Consider the following 23,357-nt stretch of genomic DNA (forward strand, 5'->3'; position numbering starts at 1 on the left):
GCGCTATTATGCCCGTAAACAGCTTGGCGTCTATGTTTAGAAGCGAGATGTGGCGGTATGATCCACACTCTTCCGGATCCTTCCCGAGTTCATGAATGACCGTAAGGATGGCTTTGAGCATACTGGGAGCAAGAGTCTTGGTCTCTGTGAAAGAATTAAACAGCTGGGTGAGTACGGGGGCTAGCTCTGGACAAAAAGTTTTATAAAAAAAAAGCGGGTAAAGCCGTCTGGGCCAGGCGACTTCCCAACCTTCAGACGCGAGATAGCCGAAATCACCTCCTCTAACCGAATAGGTTGGTCAAGGAGGTCTGCATCCTGCTCCCTGAGTGGTGTGACTTCGCAATCAGAAAGGTAGGAGGAGGGGTCGAGAGCAATGGTCGTGTCCTCCATTTACAACGCCCTGTACAAATCTGAAAGGCTTCTGCAATTTGCATGTCAGTGTCTGCCTCCCCCAGAGAGGGGGAAGGCACCATCTTTACAGCAGAGGCATGCCTCTGAGCCCTTAACTTCTGAGCCAGGAGCCATGCGCGCCCTAGTCTCTGCCGCCGCCCGTCCTCGGAGCCCGCCCCGCACAACCCCGGAGCGCCTCTTCCGGCCACAGAGCACTGTCGGCACTCGCAATCGCCCGAGGCCACTCAAAGAGAAAGGGCCCGGGACCTCCGTGCTGCCATTTCAGGCCCGGGTGACGGAGCTCCAGAAGACGCGTCTTCTCACCCCGCCATCTTGGCCACGCCCCAGGCGCCTTTTAGAACAAAAGTCATGGTAAAGTATATTCAAGGTGAGTAAAATGCTTAAAAAAAATAAATAAATAAAAAATATATACAAGTTGTTTTTCTTCTAACCGAACCGAGATCTACCGGAGCGAGAGGGAACACGTCCAAAACCGATGGCGGAAAGAAAACATTCTAACAAAAGACTTGATGCCCATGTGCACTATTACCGAGAGGAGGAGTCACTCGATCACTTGAATTGAAAAAGCTTATTTGAAGAAAAACTTGTAACACTCCAAGCCCAACACTGGATGGCGGACTTATGCAACCCATGTGAATCTGCAACACTACATGCCATGAGCATATGTACACTGGGTAAGTGACATTTTCCATATATATATATATGTTCGATGGCATGTGTAGCTGCAGATACACATGCTGTGCACATCCCGCCATCTGGTGTTGGGCTCGGAGTGTTACAAGTTGTTTTTCTTCGAAGAAGTCTTTTCGAGTCACAAGATCGAGGGACTCCTCCCATTTCGGCTCCATTGCGCATGGGCATCGACTCCATCTTAGATTGTTTTTTTTCCGCCATCGGGTTTGGACGTGTTCCTTTACGCTCCGTGTTTCGGGTCGGAAAGTTAGTTAGAATCTCGGAAAAATCGTCGGTATTGTTTGCGTTCGGTATCGGGTTAGTTACAACAGATCGACACCGACTTTTGAAGAGCTCCGGTGGCCCTTCGGGTTTTTTTTTAGATTCCCCGTCGGGGCCTGGTACTGCCCGGCCACGTGTCTCTTCAAGGCTGATGGAACGGACCCCATTCCGCTTCTGCCCAAAATGTCATAACAAGTATCCGTATACAGATCAGCATCTGGTCTGTAACTTGTGTCTGTCCCCAGAGCACAAGGAGGATACCTGTGAAGCCTGTCGAGCGTTTTGGTCGAGGAAGACATTAAGAGACCGAAGAGCAAGAAGACTGCAGATGGCGTCGGCGCCGACAGGACAAGGGCGTTTCGAGGAGGAAGAAGAAACCTTCTCTACCCAGGAATCGGACTCGGACGAGCTCGATCCCGAAGAAACGTCGAAAACCGTGAGTAAGATGTCGAAACATAAAACTCACGAGAAGACAACAAAAGCCCAGGGGACGCCACCGCCAACAGGCCATGGCTTAACCCGAAGAATAGGTGACCGATCATCGGCACCGAAAAAGGGCACGCTGGTGTCGAAGTCATCCGACTCCGGTCGAGATACCGCCACACAGCAATCTCTGGCCCGAGACAGTGGCACCGAAATGGGTCGGCACCGAGAGACCACGACGCCGAAAATAAAAAAGGTTGCGTCGGCACTGAAAAAAGTAGCCGAAAAGGTTTAGATACCGAAACATCCGGCCTCAGAACCGAAAACAAGTTCCTACACAGAGGAACAAGGACTGTCCTCACAAATGAAAACACATAGATTTGGACAGGAACTGGAGACAATGGAGCCAGACTACACCCAAAGAAGGCTCCACATTCAAAAAGAAACAGGGAAGATCAGCACTCTCCCTCCTATTAGAATGAAACGCAAACTTGCCTTCCAGGCGAAGGACAAGCAGCCACAGGCTAAGGTGCCTAAACAAGTAAGCCCGCCACCGTCTCCACCACGCTCTCCGCAACCACCGCCGGTAGCCACACCACCAATGATGCAATCCCCGACTCATACAGGGTGAGTCAAGACGATCCAGATGCGTGGGATCTTTATGATGCACCAGTGTCAGATAATAGTCCTGACTGTTATCCAACTAGACCGTCACCACCAGAAGATAGTACAGCCTACGCACAGGTGGTGTCAAGGGCAGCGGCGTTTCATAATGTCAACCTGCATTCAGAGCCAATTGAAGACGGCTTTCTATTTAATACGCTGTCGTCCACACACAGCCAGTATCAGAGTCTCCCCATGCTACCTGGAATGCTAAAGCACTCCAAACAAGTATTTGAGGAGCCTGTAAAAGGAAGGGCCATTACTCCAAGAGTGGAGAAAAAATATAAACCGCCACCAACAGACCCCGTGTACATCACACAACAGCTAACACCGGACTCAGTAGTAGTAGGGGCAGCTCGCAAGAGGGCGAACTCACACACTTCAGGAGATGCACCACCTCCAGATAAAGAGAGTCGTAAATTCGACGCAGCAGGAAAAAGAGTGGCGGCACAGGCAGCAAACCAGTGGCGTATTGCAAACTCACAGGCTTTGTTGGCCAGATACGATAGGGCTCATTGGGACGAAATGCAACACTTTATAGAACATTTGCCCAAGGAGTTCCAAAAAAGAGCACAGCAAGTAGTGGAAGAAGGACAGAGTATCTCAAACATTCAGATACGGTCAGCAATAGACGCTGCAGACACAGCTGCTAGAACTGTAAACACAGCAGTGACAATAAGGAGACATGCATGGCTGCGTACATCAGGATTCAAGCCGGAAATACAACAAGCTGTGCTGAATATGCCATTCAACGGACAATAGTTGTTTGGGCCGGAGGTGGACACTGCCATCGAAAAACTTAAAAAAGACACAGATACGGCCAAAGCCAAGGGCGCACTCTACTCCCCACAGAGCAGAGGCACATTTCGAAAGACACAGTTTTGGGGGGGGGGGGGGGGGATTTGAGGACAAAGCACAGAACCCACAACCTCACAAACAAGACCCACTTATCAGAGCCAGTATCAGCGGGGAAGTTTTCGGGGACAATATAGAGGGGGACAATTCCAAAAGAATAGAGGGAAGTTCCAAAGTCCCAAAACTCCTCAAAACAAGAGGAGTAACACATAACGCCTGTGGGGGGGAGACTAACCAAGTTTTACAAACATTGGGAGGAAATAACAACAGACACTTGGGTCCTAGCAATTATCCAGCATGGTTATTGCATAGAATTTCTCAAATTCCCTCCAAATGTCCCGCCGAAAACACACAATATGTCAAAACAACATATAGATCTTCTAGGACTAGAAGTTCCGGCATTGCTACAGAAGGAAGCAATAGAATTAGTACCAAACCAACAGAAAGGAACAGGAGTTTACTCTCTGTACTTTCTCATACCCAAAAAAGACAAGAGTCTGAGACCTATATTAGATCTCAGAACATTAAATACCTACATCAAATCAGATCACTTTCACATGGTGACATTATAAAACGTAATCCCACTGCTCAAACAACAAGACTACATGACAACACTTGACCTAAAGGATGCATATTTCCATATACCGATACATCCTTCACACAGAAAGTACTTAAGGTTTGTATTCCAAGGGGTACATTACCAATTCAAGGTGTTGCCATTCGGAATACCAACTGCGCCAAGAGTTTTTACAAAATGCCTGGCGGTAGTAGCTGCACATATCAGAAGGCAGCAAATACATGTGTTCCCGTACCTAGACGATTGGTTAATCAAAACCAACACGCTAGAACGGTGTTCACAACACACAAAGTATGTCATAAAAAGCCTCCACAAACTAGGTTTCTCAATCAACTACACAAAGTCACACCTTCTGCCGTGTCAAACACAGCAATACTTAGGGGCGACAATCAACACAGCAAAAGGGATTGCCACTCCAAGCCCACAAAGGGTTCAGGCATTTCACAATGTAATACAGGCCATGTATCCAAAACAAAAAATACAAGTCAAAATGGTGATGAAACTTCTAGGCATGATGTCCTCATGCATAGCCATTGTCCCAAACGCAAGGTTGCACATGCAGCCCTTACAACAGTGCCTAGCATCACAATGGTCACAGGCACAGGGTCAACTTCTAGATCTGGTGTTGGTAGACCGCCAAACATACACCTCGCTTCAATGGTGGAACAGTATAAATTTAAACCAAGGGCGGCCTTTCCATGACCCAGAGCCACAATATGTAATAACGACAGATGCCTCCATGATAGGGTGGGGAGCACACCTCAATCAACACAGCATCCAGGGACAATGGGACACTCAGCAAATACAGTTTCACATAAATCACTTAGAACTATTGGCAGTATTTCTAGCGCTGAAAGCATTTCAACCCATAATAAGCCAAAAACACATTCTTGTCAAAACAGACAACATGACAACGATGTATTACCTAAACAAACAGGGAGGGACACACTCAACACAGTTGTGTCTCCTGGCACAGAAAATATGGCATTGGGCGATTCACAACCACATTCGCCTAATAGCACAATTTATTCCAGGAATTCAGAATCAGTTAGCAGACAATCTCTCTCGGGATCACCAACAGATCCACGAATGGGAGATTCACCCCCAAATACTGAACACTTATTTCCAGAGTTGGGGAACACCACAAATAGATCTATTTGCCACGAAGGAAAACGCAAAATGCCGAAACTTCGCATCCAGGTACCCACAAGATCAGTCTCTGGGCAATGCGTTATGGATGAGTTGGTCAGGGATATTTGCTTACGCTTTTCCCCCTCTCCCACTCCTTCCATATCTGGTAAACAAGTTGAGTCAAAACAAACTGAGACTCATACTAATAGCGCCAACATGGGCAAGACAACCTTGGTACACAACACTACTAGACCTCTCAGTAGTGCCTCATGTCAAACTACCAAACAGACCAGATCTGTTAACGCAACACAAACAACAGATCAGACACCCAAATCCAGCATCGCTGAATCTAGCAATTTGGCTCCTGAAGTCCTAGAGTTCGGACACTTAGACCTTACACAGGAATGTATGGAGGTCATAAAACAAGCTAGGAAACCTACCACTAGACATTGCTATGCAAATAAGTGGAAAAGATTTGTTTATTACTGCCATAATAATCAAATTCAACCCTTACACGCATCTGCCAAAGACATCGTAAAATACTTACTACATTTGCAAAAGTCAAAGCTAGCTTTTTCTTCCATTAAGATACATCTTACTGCAATTTCTGCTTACCTGCAAATTACGCACTCAACTTCACTATTTAGGATACCAGTCATAAAAGCGTTTATGGAGGGCCTAAAGAGAATTATACCACCAAGAACACCACCAGTTCCTTCATGGAGCCTCAACATTGTCTTAACACGACTCATGGGTCCACCTTTTGAGCCCATGCACTCTTGTGAAATGCAGTACTTAACATGGAAAGTTGCATTTTTGATTGCCATTACATCTCTAAGAAGAGTAAGTGAGATTCAAGCATTTACCATACAGGAACCATTTATTCAAATACACAAACATAAAGTAGTTCTACGGACAAATCCAAAATTTTTACCAAAAGTCATATCACCGTTCCACTTGAATCAAACAGTAGAATTACCAGTGTTCTTCCCACAGACAGATTCGGTAGCTGAAAGAGCACTACATACATTAGACATCAAAAGAGCGTTAATGTACTACATTGACAGAACAAAACCTATTCGAAAAACTAAACAATTATTTATTGCTTTCCAAAAACCTCATACAGGAAATCCAATTTCTAAACAAGGCATTGCTAGATAGATAGTTAAGTGCATTCAAACCTGTTATCTTAAAGCAAAAAGAGAACTGCCTATTACACCAAAGGCACACTCAACTAGAAAGAAAGGTGCTACCATGGCCTTTCTTGGAAATATTCCAATGACCGAAATATGTAAGGCAGCAACATGGTCTACGCCTCATACATTTACCAAACACTACTGTGTAGATGTGTTAACGGCACAACAAGCCACAGTAGGTCAAGCTGTACTACGAACATTATTTCAAACAACTTCAACCCCTACAGGCTGAACCCCCGCTTTTGGGGAAATAACTGCTTACTAGTCTATGCACAGCATGTGTATCTGCAGCTACACATGCCATTGAACGGAAAATGTCACTTACCCAGTGTATATCTGTTCGTGGCATTAGTCGCTGCAGATTCACATGCGCCCACCCGCCTCCCCGGGAGCCTGTAGCCGTTTAGAAGTTGATCTTGAACATTTGTAAATATATTACTTTAAACTTCATTATGTACATACGTATCCAGTCCATTGCATGGGCACTACTACTAGCATACACAACTCCTACCTCACCCTCTGCGGGGAAAACAATCTAAGATGGAGTCGACGCCCATGCGCAATGGAGTCGAAATGGGAGGAGTCCCTCGGTCTCGTGACTCAAAAAGACTTCTTCGAAGAAAACAACTTGTAACACTCCGAGCCCAACACCAGATGGCGGGATGTGCACAGCATGTGAATCTGCAGCTACTAATGGCACGAACAGATGTACACTGGGTAAGTGACATTTTCCATATATATATATATATATATATATATATATATATATATATATATATATATATATATATATATATATATATATATATATATAGAATTGTCAAGTTGGGGGCCAAGAAAAAAAGGGGAGGGGCGTTAGAAAAATTGTGTTTCCTGTGTAAATACCCATAGGAGATTTGAACACGACTACAGCCCAAACCACTGGACGGAATTAGACCAAATTTGGCAGAAAGCTGATTTTGTTCTGCTGATTTTTTTTATTTGGTGTAAATCAGTTCAGTAGTTTAGGAGAAATTTAAGTAAATCAAAATTTGTATATCTGGGCGGAGCCTAAGCACAACTCTCATGGTGAGATCTTATTGGCTGTCAGCACTTTAACCAGGAAGGGCTGGCAGCCATTGTGGGATCAATATACATGATAGCACCCATTGAAATGCATTGTAGTGAATGGCAGGTTTTGAGGGTCATAAAAAGGAGAACATTTGAAGGGTGAAAACAGATTTTAGTTACAATATACATAATTTGTTGATGGTACCATACTCATTTTAGGATTTGTGGTGTGTTCTAAAGTGATTACCCGGCTGGGACTTCATGAATCATGTTTGAGAGAAAACGTTTCTCATGATTTTCCCATAGCGGTGATAGAAGGTGCTCCAAAAGTTAAATAGGAGCATATTTTCTGTAAATTCACACTATCTTTCTCAGTCGTATGAGAACGAAGTCTGACATTCTCAGTAAAACGTACTTCCTAGAGGAGCAAGCTGTCATTTGATTCCCTTGTGTTCTACTGCAGCCTCCCAGAGTGTTCTAAAGAACAACTAAAGCGGTATCAGTCTTACTTATGAGAAAAGTGTGGCACACCTCAAGCCATCTTGATTGAGTCATACTGGTAAAACTTAAATCATTTCATTTAGAAAGGAATACAATGAGGGGTTTCATTCTGTTATAGAAATTATGGCTAGTGTTGTAGGGGGAAACAGCCTTTACAATGAAGGCTGAATCCTGCATTCCATTACCAGCAGGCCTAACAACTCGTGTCATTACCACACATAACATTACCACAAATGCCTTTACAACGAATATGCCTTTACCACACATGCCATTACAACGAATTTCATTGTAAAGGAATGAATGGTAAGGGCATATTTGTTGTAAAAGGTTTTACAGGTAAGTATGGAGTACATATCACTGGGGAAAAAAAGGTCCTAGTGACGTTTTAGTTAGGCTCACATTTTATGCTTACCAACCCATAGAAATTCACTAGTTATAGTTTGAGTTATCTCAGATAACTATAACTTGTGCCCTCAGATAACTATCATTCGTGCCCCTGCCATGCACAGTCATAGGACCAATTATTTTACTGCAGATGTTACAGTGACATTATTAATGGTGTTATCAAAGATGACATGGGTGCGGTAATTAGCAGTGCATGGTGAGGGTCTGAGTTACGATTTAGGTGGGTTTGAGTTTTTTGGATGGTAAGCACATTTTTAGGATTTAGCGTGGGTATGTGTATTTGGGGTAAGGGACTTTTGCGGTGGAAAGGAATTTTTTTAGGGTTCAGGGGTTGTTGGTTAAAAGGTGTGTGTGTATCTGTATCTCTCTCTCTCTCTCTATCTATATATATATATATATATATGTGTATATATATGTGCGTATATATATATATGTGCGTATATATATATATATGTGCGTATATATATATATATATATATATATATATATATATATATATGTGTGTATATGTATATATATATATATATATAAAATCTACTGTGGTCGCCAGTAGATAGTTATAGTTAGGGCCATGGTTCCATAGAAAAAGCCTTCTTTGACTTGCCTTTATTTTTGGTGCCGTAAACTTCATGAAAAACAAAGTGTTCTCGAGTATCCTATTGTACATGGGAAGCGTCATTTGGTTGCCTTTAGAAATAATTGAGTTTGTAAATGTTCAATTGGGTTTGTGGCTTTGGCCTATGTGGTTAATGATTAATTGCTCAAATTGATAATAATAGTTGTCCGTTGACAGTGAGCAAGGAAACACTAAACAGGTCATTAATCCAAAGTGTATATAAATGAATTCTGTTTTGCCTATAACGTCAGAAACTGAGGTTAATGCCAACTTAAACGGTATTGTCATATTTGTATTGGTCTTAAGAGGATTGTCTTTTTTGTTTTCCCTAATGTTTTGTGTAGTTCGACAAGCAGGCACTTTCCTTGTGAGGCCATCTGATAATACTCCTGGTGACTACTCCTTGTACTTTAGAACGACAACAAATATCCAAAGGTTTAAAATATGTCCTACACCGAACAATCAATTCATGATGGGAGGCAGATACTACAAAAGGTAATTAGTGATTAGCTATGCATTAAACAAATGCAACTAAACTACAAATGTGTCGATTATTTATGATTATCTTTACAATTAACTTGTCAGTCCTTTTCAAAATCTCCTAAGAAAAAGTACATTATTTTAGACTATATTTTCACAACTTTAATCAGATTAAATAAAGGAACTCTCTCTGTTTTTTCCTTTAAAAATTGCATTATACATTTTATGGTCTGTGCACGATGCTTTTTGTTTTGTCTTGTGTGTTTGTTATGGTAGTGCAGTTACTCAGTTTTAATTATTTTAACTTGTCATATAGCACTGCATGTCGCTCACAATGCTGTACAGTTTGGAAACAAAGTCTAGGATTGTGGAGTAATAGAATTCCAGTAGTCTGTTGGTGATCTCTGTCTGAAGCTTCTAATCACTACCTCCAGTTCTGTTTTATATCCAAAATTGGTTTAATGTTATAAAAGACTCTTTTCAACAGAGAATGAATTGTATCATATCAGCACTAATGCTTTAATAGTTACTTGTAATCATGAAGGCTAAAGTTATTATAATTGGGTGAGTGTGGCACTACAGTAGGCTTAGTTTAAATGGTGCAAAGGCTCTACTAAAATATGAATAGATGATTATAGAGTTGGTGATTATAACCTCATAGTTAACATTTCCATAATCTAATTTGATGTGCGAATAACTTAACAAATACAAAGTGATTGAAGGAATGCTTAAATTAATCTCAGCCACTGGGGATCACTTCTGCCTCATTTCTTTCCGTCTTGATAGTTTGTGCTGGACCCGTTTTCTTTAGAGTAACATTGATTTGCATATAGTTGACCTCTGCCTTTGTTGGAAAATTGAGTGAAAACCAAATAGCTAATATGTATTAATGTGTGTATATATATATATATATATGTATATAAAAAAACTAAGACTCTGGTATATGGTTTAAAGTAGAAATAAAACCACATTGACATGGCTTTATGGTTATTAACAGCGTTGTTTCCCTCTGTAACTGCAGTGCTGTAAAGAATGTTTTTGTTATGTTAATTCTTTTTGTACTTTAGTAGTAAATAAGTGAGTAAGCTTTTATTAGTAGAGTTGCTCTAAATTATGTTTTATTATAAAATTACATGTTTGGGTGCTTAAATGAAGTGTTACAGAAAACCTGTGATCGTGCAATCCACATTTCACAGAGACCTGTCATCATAATGACAGCCCCAAACCCCGCTACGCAGCTTTACTTTTGTCCTTAATCCTTGTATTCATGAAAGGTGAAGAAAAGCTGATCAATCTAATTTGAACAATGCTCAAGAGAACAAATTCAACATTCTCTCGATGCTACCAACGTCACGTCATACCCTGCATTTTTGTAAATCGGAGTTTTTTCCGGAAGATGCTTTATTCTCTGTGGACTCTCCAACTTGAAATGTCCATGTTTTTCTCTTGGACTACATTGAGAGCTGGGAAAGGATTGTTGTTTCTTTTGGAGTGTGTGCATAGACAGAGACTCAGTGGTGATTTGGTTGTGCAGAAACTACATGAATAAATGGATATCTGGGGTTAGTTGAGGCTGTTAAGTGGTACGGACCAGGTCTCTATTTTGGATCTGCACACTCCCCTTTCCACTCGGGTAACAAAATTTAGGGCACAGAGGAAGTGGGTGGGCATATACTTGCTATCATGCTCTGTGTTAGGAAGGTGAGCCTCTACTCTGGAGTCAACTCTGTGCTGCGCATTCCCAGTAGTTTCTGGCAAAAGTAGGTGTCATCTTCACAGATCCCCGGAATCATAATCATGGCTTTTACCCTGTCCCCTGTTCTCCTGGAATACTATGGATTTGTGGTGTGGGAACGTCCTAAGGCAATTATTACTGGGAGGTGTGGGTCGGTTTCCCAGAGGTATAGCTTTTTCTGTTCTCTTGGTCCGGGGCTTTTCTCTAAAGAGGGAAAGACATTACCTGCACTTCCTTACAGTACAGGGCCTTGAATGTCTTGGATACCACATTTGGAAGTTGGGGCTGCCTGTGTCGGGCTGTCAATAAGGATTTGCTTTGTGCTCCCAGGTATGCTTATTTGATTTAGCATTCATGGATGTGTATCTTTCACTAGTGTTGGTTTTTGAAATATGGCACATATTCACCCAGAGACCTGTCTGTCTTTATTCTCTGTTTGTTGATTTGTGCTTCTTAGCCCACTCTGACGGAACCTATCTTTGGAGGGTGGTTATCCAGTGACCTCAAGGGAGGATTGTGCAGGACTGTCATCCATCATTTGAGGTTTCTGCATTACAGAGCAGAATGCCTTCTAAAAGGTTGCTTTTCCAACTACATTTATAAGTATTATTTCTGTGTTATATATTTTAAGGCACTTATAAAATGCACTGTCACCAATACCTCCTTCCATTAACAGACCTGTGATCAGTTAATAACAGAAAAATAGTAAGCCAGTTATTGTTAAAGAACCAGATTTGGAGCTGCTTTATAAAGATAGCAAGGGTACATTGGTAACAGAGATGAAATACAAGCATAATGCAAAGCTTAGCAACAGCAACAGTGAACAATTTATCACCAAAGTGTGCTTTATGTGAAGACTCGGAACCTGATACAGGGCTTGGTTGTATTCGACACTTGCTCCCTTGATGAGAGTCCAGGCCTCCTCTGACGGGCTGGGGGAGTTTCCACTTCATGGTGATGGAATGTTTAGCAAGGATGAGCGCAAGAGCCAGATACATTGTTGCTGCTTTATGGTCACAGGGGGCGTTAAAAAATGCTCATGGATTCCCACATCCCCCTCACCCCCCAACCCGAAAGCGCATCTCGAAAATTCCCACATGAGGAAATAACCAAAGATATGCCTTGAGGTCTTCAAGGTGTGCCAAGACATTGTCCCAAAAAAGGCGGATCTGGGGGCAGTCCCAAAGCAAGTGTTGCAGGCCTGCTCCTGGGGTGCTTAATCTGGCGCAGTTGTCAGGGGCTTCTGGGAAGATTCTAGTGATTCGTTGGGGGGGGAGCTAGGCATTATGCAGCATGAAAAGTTGTATCAGTTTGAGTAGGGCATTTCTGAAGACCTTCCTAGGGGTATACCTCAGGGGTCGCAGTGGGATGTGGGACTGGTCGATCAGAGCTCCGTCAAAGCAGCTGACTAGTCTCCAGCCGCTTCCCATAGTATGTAGAACTTGGATGAGATGGTGAGTGGCAAGTTCAGTGTCTTGAATTGCCCAGTCAAGCAGATGTATCGAAGAAACAGGCCCTGATGTAGCCAGTACTGATCATCCAGGGCCTGGAAGGGGGAGTTGTTTGCCCTGGAAGCGGTCACCCAAAGTGTGGTTCCCAGCTTGGTCCCAAAGCGACAAATCTCCCTCAGTGACAGGGCCCCATTTAGTCTCCAGTCCAAGTAAAGGGATGGCAGGGTCCAAACATTAATGATCTTCAGGGCTCTGGAGAGGCATGTCCGTGCCACCCAGAGAAGGTGCGTGGATCCTGATTGGGGCGAGACCCCGGGTGCAACAACATCGATAAGTCGGACTGAGAGAGTTGGGGTCAGTGTGCTTGTATCATCAAGGTACCTCTACACTACCCATTAGGATAGCCATTGTAGTTTGCCACTTGGGGATTAGAATTTGAAGTTAGGGGCCCGAGGCCCCCTTTATATGGAGCGAGTTGTAATTTTTGGAGGGCCACCCTCTTATACAAATTGTGCCACACAAGGTTCCCCAGGAGTGTGTATAGATCCCAGAAGAATTTGCAGGGCAAGACCAATGGAAGATTTGCAACATAGTAAAGAGGGTGGGGAATCATCCGCATTTTAGAGATCACTATATGGACCATTATGTAGAGAGGGCTAGATCACCAAAAAATACCTTGCATTCGAAACAAAGTTACTGTTGCAGCGATATTGCCATCTAGAAGGTCTCTGGAAGTGTGGTACACCAATCCACAAATATCTAAATAAAAAGGGTCCGGTCCGAGAGGATGGCGCATTCACCCAGGTCCATGTATACTGGGTCCAGGGATGGTTGTAACAGGAATAGCCAAGATTTATTCCAGCTTATTTGAGGCGCATCCATTCCATCAGGAGGTTCGCGAACCAGGATTAATCATCTGTCAGATCCCAGAGGTAAATCAGGACGTTCTTGGCATAAAACAAGATGGTGTGAGTGCAATCCTGAGGGGTGTGTTCCAGTTGCAGCTGTCTTGTCTGGCCCGGGCAGTCGATGGCTCCATTACCAGTGCGAGCATCTTTGACTGGTGGCCCTGCCCACCGGGATCGCATTTCACAAAAGTCCACCATATTACACCTGGACCAACAGGCCAGAGTAGAGACGGCGGATCAGCACTATCATGCGTGCGCCAAAGCCAAATTTTGACAGTACTCAGAGTAGATTGTTCCATCTGAGGATATGAAAGGCTTTATACAGATTCAGCACTAGGGCTGCTGCCTGGTGTCCACGTTTGCTGGATCACCTCCCAAAATACTTATACGGAGTCCATAAGGGTTATCTGTTGGGGTGGGAGGGTCTAGAGTGTTCAGTACTGAGTGGCAAAAGCATTGTGAATAGTGAGCTGTGTGTGCCATCTGTTTCAAGGATAGACACTGCATGGGCTTGTCTAAGGTCCCCATTGGCAAGCCACCCTGGAGGCACACAGATTTATGTCCCTCTGAGTGTGTGCGAGCTGTGCAGGTATTCTAGTCTAAGCAGTACAATCACAACATGTGTCAGGCCTCCTCTTCCTTATTTTGGATGATCGAGGGATGGAGTGAGGGGTCCTTGGCAGCATGCAATTGTAAGGCAATGTAAGTCTGTTCTCTGGAATTGAACTAGCTAGAAAACTAATTAGCCAACCATTTTAATAGTTATTAAGATATAATTCAGTGGTGGTTGATTATTTAATAATTATTAAGAAAAACTAACTTTTAGAAAGTTCCCTGTTCCCTGCCTGATGGTCCTGGAGGTTACATTTGCATTCGCTCCCTCACCTCTGCAAACCTATAATTAGCATTTGAATAGGTGTGAAAAAGGTGTGATAGTGCTGGGAGCAAACAAAAGGCTGAACTGAATAGGCAGAGATTACTTTTTTGGACCTAACCAAATATGCAGTGTGGGACTGTGAGCATCCTTTTTGATATTACTGTGGAAAATGCTGGAAGCAAAAGCAATTCTTATGTATCCATTGTTTGGTTGCTGAAGGACCTGCTTTGTCCAATCAAACTTCTATCTCTGGGTTTTTATGTATAAAACTAGGGGTGCACTAGAAAGGAAGGGAAACAGGATGCTACAATAGTTCTTCTGTATTCATTGTCTGGTTCTTGGAAAACTATCCTTTGTTCTATCAGACTTCTTTCTCTGGGTTTATTGGGGTAGAGTGACTGCAGCAAACGTGAATTTAGTGTTAAATGTGGAAGGACACTGTGATTACCAAGGTACACCTCATAGTCACACCCCCAGCCCTCAGAGCCCATGTTTAGTGGACCAAAGACTTCTGCCAACTTGAAAATGCCAAAATGGGTAGGTTTGGCCCCAGGACTTTTAATCCATTGGTTCAATTGTACCCATGAGTCAATCACACCGACTATCCAGTACCAGGCCTAAGTGTGGCATCTCCAGGTACCCACTTCACAAGACCCCCAGACCTGAGAAAGATTGAAAGAGGGCTGAACCTGCTGTCTGCGGCGTGAGAAGAGCCCTGAATGGGCAATATCACGCAATGCAAGATCAACTTCATAATAGAGTTCTATGTGTTGCACGAGTTCTCTGTCTCATACATATCTTCATCATTCTTTTTTTCTTCAGTGAGCCAAAATTCTTCAGTTCTGCCTTTGACCTCTAGCAATGGTTTTACAAATACATGACCAAGTAGCTTTCAACAAGGTCTTAGAAAGTGGACCTGCAAAACTCAAAATACCCATACCAACTACTCCACTAAAGACTTCAGTTATGTTTAAAACCCTTAATCGTTGTTCCTGTGCGAGATCCGTGCTTCCCTCCGTACCTGGTCTGTTGACACCCGCTATGGAGTTGTTCTTGATGCCAACCTAAACAAAGTTTTCCCCGGTGTGCTTGTGGGAGAAACATAAACCACCAGAACAAGACCCCTTGTTCCGATGGGCAGATAGACCTTTGAACTCTGTAATTGTTTATGCTGTGAGGAAGTACCATTCTGTTTCTCCATAGTCAATTGTGCCTCCTGAAAAGGAGAGTAAGAAGTGGGGCACAGTTGGGGGAATGTTCTATGGCATGTCTGTGACTACTACTGTCCTTTTTAGGTGTTACGAAAGTTCTCTTTTGGAGACTATACAACACTTTCAAGAGAAACTCCCTCATGAGGACAGACAGGATTTTCAAGAGGTCTCACAAGAGGAAATGATAGATGGTCTTCGTGATGAGTGTTGCTTCTCGTAGTGTCAACATACTGGTTTGAAACCATAGGCTCATCTGATAATAATCTTAAACATATACTGTTCTCTAGAGGCAATGTACTTGTAGCCCAAGAATAGGAAAAGATACAACACATAAAAGCTGAACTGGATAACCTCAGAGCTGTAGAATTTGAGAAAAGGAAGCAACACAGGAAACCATATGACTGGTGTTCTACACAACAGGGCTTAGGCCCCTCTGAGGCCTCGATTATACTATCAACAGCAACATCATCATAATTCCTAACAGCCTCATAAGTCTACAAAGGGGGAGGAGGTCCTCAACTATCAGCTGTTGCAGAAAAACCTGTGACTTCACCATCTTGTGTTCACCACTTCTTTGGGGGGAGGAAGCATTAGCAGTCATCTGGTTGAAAATAGCAAAGACAGATGAGTGATAAATATTGTGCCAAATGGATACCCGATGTCCCGTTATGTTAATCTCCTCTATCATTTCCTCTAAAGAAACATATTAGTATAGTTAACTTCTTCCACCTGGAGCGCAGCACCCTTCTGAAATGTGTACATCATTCCAAGAAAGGAAAAGGCTTTTCCTCTTGTTACTTTCTGATAAGAAAGAAGGTACCAAAGCACGAATTGTGACCTATTTGCACCCCAACATCAGCAAGCACATGTGTCATTCATCAAAGATACCACAAACCCTGGCATGGGGATTATATGTGTGCCGTATATCTTAAAGGTGCATATGTTCACAACCCCATTATACAGAAACATCACATATTTCAAAGAATTTTGATGGGCAATCTGGACAGATAATACAAAGTCCTTCCTTTTGGTCTTCATTCAACCCCACAAACACTGTCAGAGAAGATTGAATGTAGTGGCTACACATTTTAGGAAGATAAATATTTCCCTGCACCCCCTTAGAAAACCGGTTTATAAAAGCATCTATCTATAAGGAGGCCCAGCAGTATTTCAGCATGGCAGTCTCTGTCCTTTCTTGTTTAGCTCTCAGGGTATATCACTTCAAGTCTGTGGCAGTCACAGTTTGGTCTAGCCGTTGCCTGGGAGTGCATGTAGACACCCAGTCTGCAGCAGTAGTCCCGCAAAATCTCTGTACTTCTGGGCTAATCAGCAATCCAGAAAATAAGGAATGCACGAGTTACAAACCCTGGCATCACCAGCCTGGAAATCTGGGAAACACTCTTTTAGTTAGTTGGTTGAAGAAGTTTGTGTAAGCGTTTCCTCTGTTCCCGCTGATGCCACCAGTAATAACTAATGTAATGAGAGACAAGTGAGTGGCCATGGCAGTGGTTGTACAATAATCTGCTGCCTTATTTTTTTATTCAGGCTTAGAGACGAGATCCTGCATCTCAAACTTCTATCATTGAATTTGGCAGTTTGGCTCCCTAACTCTTGCAATATGGACATGTACATTTCTCGTAAAATTGGGAAAGAGGCGCACTGTCAATACACCAGAACATCTTATTCTATCAATTGGAAGAAGTTCTGCAACTAGTGTGTCCAGAAAAACATTGATCCAAGCAGATATCAAGAGGAAGTTGTACTTTCATATCTTCTTGATGTCAATGATCTGCTCTGTACAAACAATAACTAATTATATTTTCATGGCCTCTGTGTTATCCTAAATTCTTCAGCACTGTATGAGCACTTGAGCACTGTCATGATGAATAAAATGTTATTTTCTTCAGTTTGCTTTATAGCTATTTTCACTTATTATTTTGCTTGAAAGATAGTTGGCAATTCATACTTTTGATTGACAAATTGCATCCATTAACTGTTTTAATTTTGTCATTCAACATGTATTGATTGTATTGCTTGACTGTTCCACTAGGAACTTTTGTCCTTTATTCCCTTCAGTTCAGGGCTCTGCAGCTCCCCCCACCCACTTGCAACCCACTGGAAATGACCAGTGATTTCAGAGTGGAGGCCCTTGTCTGTGACACTAATGTTTAGCTGTGAGATGGCTTATCAAGAGCTTAGCAAATATGGTTGACCAAATACTATATTTTCCTTCAAAGATGGAAGCTGGATACCTAGTAGAACGAATGATATCAAAAGGGATACTTGTGTCCGGGAATACCCCCAGGCAAAAATTGGAAACATGGTGTTTCAATTACTTAACTGTGGATAAAATTGAAGGCAATGCAACTGCAGGCTCAGTGGAATACTTAAGAGCATTGTCTGTATAAAGGGAGGCTTTGTGACAGAGCCTATCTCTGTCTTTGAAACTGCTATCTATGTTACATTACTTAGTCTGGAGATTGTAAATGTATTTCGCCCACTCCATGACATCTTGCCTTAGAGAGGACTGACTACAGAAAGGTATCTCTAATTGAAACCCATTAATTGCTTCACTGGGAACATAAAGTCAAAATTGACACATTTAGCCATTTTGTCTGTCAAAGGGGCACAGCTGTCAGTTGAAGGGTTACTGTTATTTTAATGGTGATACATGAACAGACTGAAATGTTAGTAGAAGTGGAATACAATGGAATAATGCCTTATTTGGTAATCATTGTTACGGCGGGTAGGAGATGAATCGGTCTGTTTGCTGACACATTCATTGGGGGGGGAGGGCAGGACAACACTCATTGATGAGTCATAGCTTAGTTTTAGGGTTAGGATCACTAGGGACTGCAACAAACTAGATTGAAGGCTCCTTGTTTCTAGGGGCCTCTTCATTGTGGGAAAGTAGAAGTGAGCGCAACAGTGCAGCATTGACTTGGCTGAATTCAGCATCCAGATCATCTTAGACCTTGTTTTTAATCAGTGAGACAGTGCTTGAGAAGAATTCATTCATATCTGATAGAGGCTTTTAGCTGCGGATTCCTTATCTTTGAATTTTCTCCAATGTCAGACTGGATTCTGAAGATTTTTTTTATGAGCTCTACCCCTGCGCCCTGGGCATTGATCGGCTCCACATCCAACGTCGCCATCGTCTGTGCCAGAAATGGCTTTGCAGATCTTTAATAGGCGCCACCCAGGCATGCTGACGTCAGTTCCTCTTTCAGTGCCAGCCAGTACTGATCTGAGAGAGAGCTACCCCTCAGTCATTTTTTGACTGGACTTTTTTTGTCAAATACTTTTTGAGGTTACTCCTGGTGTGTTGAGGATGTTGTCAAGGAAGACAGGTTCTAAGCCCTGCAGATTCCGCCAACTGGCGATATCTGTGACTGATGCACACCTCTTCTGCTTGTGGTGTATGGAGCGTACCCAAAACCCAAAGTTGTGCTCCAAATGCTGTGCCATGCATTTGTAGGATTTGAAGGCGTGTTCCCTAAAGCTGATGGTGGCCCGGCACACAATTCCACGCATGTCGAGGTCTCGGTCGAAAGGAAGGTCCTGGGAACAGTCATAGAGTCTAAAGTCGTCATCGTCCCACTCAAAGTCCCCGGGCAGTCGGAAAGTCAAGGCACAAGGAAAAGAGTAAATAGTTGAAGCGTTCATGGGGTTCTCCTCGTTCATCAGATGACGCGATGAGGGAGCATCGTTATTCTAGGCCTCACTTTTCGGAACCTGCACCTGGGCTCATTCTGCACCCTAGTGAGATTCCTCGATCTGGAGTGACCCCTGCCCAACTGAAAGAATTTGATGAGGCCATGGGACTCATTTTTGGGCAGTCCAACCCTGTTGGAGAGCCCCCAGGCCATGTGAAGTCAGAGGGGGCCCCGTAGGGTTCTGCACTGATGGCTTTGGCACCAATGAGTTCTCAGGAATCCAGTCCTGGATCCGGACTGCTGTCAGTCGTACCACCTCGACCTTCCCCGGCGGGGGCGATAGTCCCAATGCCGATGTTCACGATGCTGTCGAAGCACTCCAGCAGCACCATCCCCATTGTCATCCTAGACTTCAACACTGAGGCGGGTGGCCATTGCCTGACTCTGGCGCCAGCAGGAGCTCTTTCTCCTCCATTGGATCCTAAGCCCTATTCTGTTGGACTAGACCTTAGAGAAGAATGGGAGGGTTCATTGGACTCTTTTTAGAATACCAGCCATACGAAGAAAAAATGGACGGATGTGAGTACTTGGGTGAAGCTAGAGGATTGGACACTTCTCCACATACTGGTATGCTTTCTCCCGCTACCATGGCTACAGAGGAGGGGAGCCTCTTAATGCAATTACGTTAAGGAGGGCGGCTGAGGTCCTGGACCTTCGACTGCCCTCGGGGGCAGTCAAGACTAATCATCTTTTGACAGAGGTGCTGTAACTGATAGCTTCCAAATCCGAACTGCTGCTCCCATTCATTGATGCCCTTACAGACATCCTTCCGGAAACCTGGTCCAAACCCAGACCAGGGGCTGCTGTGAATAGGACGATTGCTGGCTCCCATTGTCCCGCACCTGGGGATGCAAGTTTCCTGACACAACACTCCACCCCGAGAGCTTTGTGGTCCAAGTCTCTACTTCCCTTGGCTCATTCTCCCCAGCCCTCTGGATAGGGAATCCATGAGGCTGGATTCACTTGGAAAGAAGTTGTTTTCTTCTGCCAGTCTTGTGGTCTTTGAAAACTGCACGCCTTTTGGGCTGCTATTCCCACACGCTGGGGGACATAGTTGCGCAAGTACTGCTACAGGTCCCAGTGGAGGCCTGCGTTGTACTCTCTCATGCTATTGCCAACAAGAGAGACGTCGAAAAGTTCACAATCCTGTGCAGACTGGACACAACTGACTCGCTAGGTAGGGCGGTGTCAACAACAGTGGCCCTAAGGCGCCACACCCGTCTCAGGACATCTGACTTTTTGGGGGGATGTCCAAGCTTCCCTGATGGACACGCCCTTCAGTGGCACCCGTCTCTTCTGAGACAAGGCATATTTGGTATTTGAACGCTTATTGGATTCTCATGCTACGGCCAGCTCCTTGGGCTTTGCAGGTACCCCTTGTCCCCCCACTTCTCCACCCCCCCCCCCCCCCAATCTGCCTTTCACTTCTTTCGTGGCTACAGATGGGACTCCAGACGGTGCCAATTCCTGTCCAGCCACTGTGCCATACATGCTGCCTCTCTGTGCTGATCCACTGACCGCATGGGTCAGGTGGCCAGTGGTCTGGTTAGTCCACATCCTCTCCCCCCACCATCTGCAGCATCCTTTAAACCCCCTTAGTCTGCCTCTCTATTGCCATGGACACCCAGTTGGTGGCAACCATCTCCTGCCACACTGGCAATTCACTACTTCAGGCAGGCAGATCACCCAAAGGAGCTAATACCTCCCCTTCAAGACTACCCATCCATACATGCCACCATCTTATGACAGGCTGACGGAGGATTATTTGTCAGTTCTCTGCTAGAAAGTTGGGGCTCTCTTGCCCAAGGGAGCCTTAGAGAGGGTTCCGGTGCAAGAAGTAGGCATAAAGGACAAGGGTATTCACCTTTTTCTACAAGCTCTCAATCTCTTCCTCAAGAAGGAAAGTTCAAAATGCGCATGTTGGCTCAGGCCTTGCCTGCCCTGGACCCAGGAGACTGAATGGTAGCATTGGACATGCAGCAAGCTTATTTTCACATCCCCTTCCTGCCCACAGACGTTACTTGTGGTTCACAGTAGGCCATAAGCACTTTGTTTACCATGCTTCCCTTTAGCCTTACCAGCACCCCACAGATTTTCACCAATGTGATGGTCACAGCTCATCTGCGGAGATCAGGGGTATCACCCTTCCCCTATCGCGCTGACTGGTTGTTGGAGGCGGGCTAGCCCCAGGCTGTCATCTCCCACCTGGGTTTCACTATAAATGTGCCACAGTCACACCAGACTCCATGTCATATGCTACATTTCATTTGAGCTGTTCTGGACGCAGTGCAGTTTGGAGCTTATTTTCCCGAGCAGCGAGCCCATGCTATTCAGGCTATGCTCCGGATGTTTCAGCCTCTATCCTTGATTTCAGTGACACTGACTCTGAGGCTGCTGGGCCTCATGGCCTCTTGCTTCCTGCTTGTGACACATGCCAGATGGCATAAGTGGGCTCTGCAGTGGAACCTAAAGTTCCAGTGGGCACAGCATCTGGGGAATTTCTCTGACAATGTCTAGATCTCAGAGGGAACTGCGATATACCTCAAGTGGTGGTTAACGAACCAGGTTTGTGACGGAGGCAGATCCCTCTCCCTTCCCTTCCCAGATCTGACAGTAATGACAGATGGGTCACTCCTGGGATGGGGCGGTCATCTGGGTGAGGTGGCGATCAGATAGATCTGGTGTCTGGCGGAAGTGGTACTCCACAACAATATGCTGGAACTCTGTGCAATTCAACTGGCATTGAAAACCTTCCTTCACTCTATCAAGGGAAAGTGTTCATGTACAACACTACCACCATATGATACTCCAACAAGCAGGGCGGGTGGTGTTGTGCAGTCTTTGTCAAGAGGCTCTCCACCTCTGGACATTACTGGAACAGCAGGGCATATCCCTGTCGGTTCAACATATGGCATGCTCTCTGAATGCCATAGCAGACTAACTCAGACTAAAATGCCTAGCGGATCACAAATGATGTCTCCTTATGAAGGTGGTGCATGGTCTCTCTTAGTAGTAAAGAGAACCTTGGTTAGATCTTTTTTTCCTCCGCTGAGAATGCACAATGCCAGCAGTTCTGCAAGCTGGGGTTTCCAAGGTGGCACCGCCCCTTCGCCAAGATCTTCTGTTACAGCAGCAGGGGAGGGTTCTTCACCCAAACCTGTCCATTCTCTGCCTTGTTGCGTGTGAGCATCGGCTTTTGACCTTCCTCCTGAAGTCTGTAACGTCATCTTGGCAGCTAGGCGTTTCTTCACCCTAACAGTATATGCCTGTGGTTGGAAGAAAGTATGGTGTGGTGCACAGAGAAGTCTGTGACCTCCTTTCTGCCCATCTTTCTGAGGTTCTACTTTTCATTATTTCTGTTGTCCAGCAGGGATCTGCTTTGGGCACTATTAAGGCATATTTATCTTCTATTTCTGCTTTTTTGCAGTGTAAGGAAATGCCCCTTGGCATGGTTACCCCCTAACTTTTTGCCTTTGCTGATGCCAAGTTATGATTTGAAAGTGTGCTGGGACCCTGCTAACCAGGCCCCAGCACCAGTGTTCTTTCCCTAAATTGTACCTTTGCCTCCACAATTGGCACACCCCTGGCACTCAGGTAAGTCCCTTATAGCTGGTACCCCTGGTACCAAGGGCCCTGATGCCAGGGAAGGTTTCTAAGGGCTGCAGCATGTCTTATGCCACCCTAGGGACCCCTCATTCATCACATGCACACTGCTTCACAGCTTGTGTGTGCTGGTTGGGAGAAAATGACTAAGTCAACATGGCACTCCCCTCAGAGTGGCATGCCAACCTCACACTGCCTGTGGCATAGGTAAGTCTCCCCTCTAGCAGGCCTTACAGCCCTAAGGCAGGGTGCACTATACCACAGGTGAGGGCATATGTGCATGAGCACTATGCCCCTACAGTGTGTAAGAAAAACCTTAGACATTGTAAGTGCGGGGTAGCCATAAGAGTATATGGTCTGGGGGTTTGCCAAACACGAACTCCACAGTTCCATAATGGCTACACTGAAAACTGGGAAGTTTGGAATCAAACTTCTCAGCACAATAAATGCACACTGATGCCAGTGTAACATACACCCAGAGGGCATCTTAGAGATGCCCCCTGAATACCGACCCGACTTCTAGTCTGTCCAGCTGAACAGTTCCTGCCAGCCTGCCACACACCAGACATGTTGCTGGCCACATGTGGAGAGTGC

At 44.5% G+C, this 23,357-nt stretch overlaps 1 protein-coding gene across 1 annotated transcript in view; it reads left to right on the plus strand.

Annotated features, from left to right (window-relative positions):
* Positions 1–23,357, plus strand: part of RASA1 (RAS p21 protein activator 1) — a 700,806-nt gene that overhangs the window by 191,017 nt on the left and 486,432 nt on the right. The window contains exon 8 of the mRNA XM_069224876.1: positions 9,127–9,277. Within this exon, the coding sequence (XP_069080977.1) occupies positions 9,127–9,277 (151 nt within the window). The remainder of the gene's footprint in view (positions 1–9,126; positions 9,278–23,357) is intronic.

The sequence above is a fragment of the Pleurodeles waltl genome, chromosome 1_1 (assembly GCF_031143425.1).
Source record: "Pleurodeles waltl isolate 20211129_DDA chromosome 1_1, aPleWal1.hap1.20221129, whole genome shotgun sequence".
Lineage (NCBI taxonomy): Eukaryota > Metazoa > Chordata > Amphibia > Caudata > Salamandridae > Pleurodeles > Pleurodeles waltl.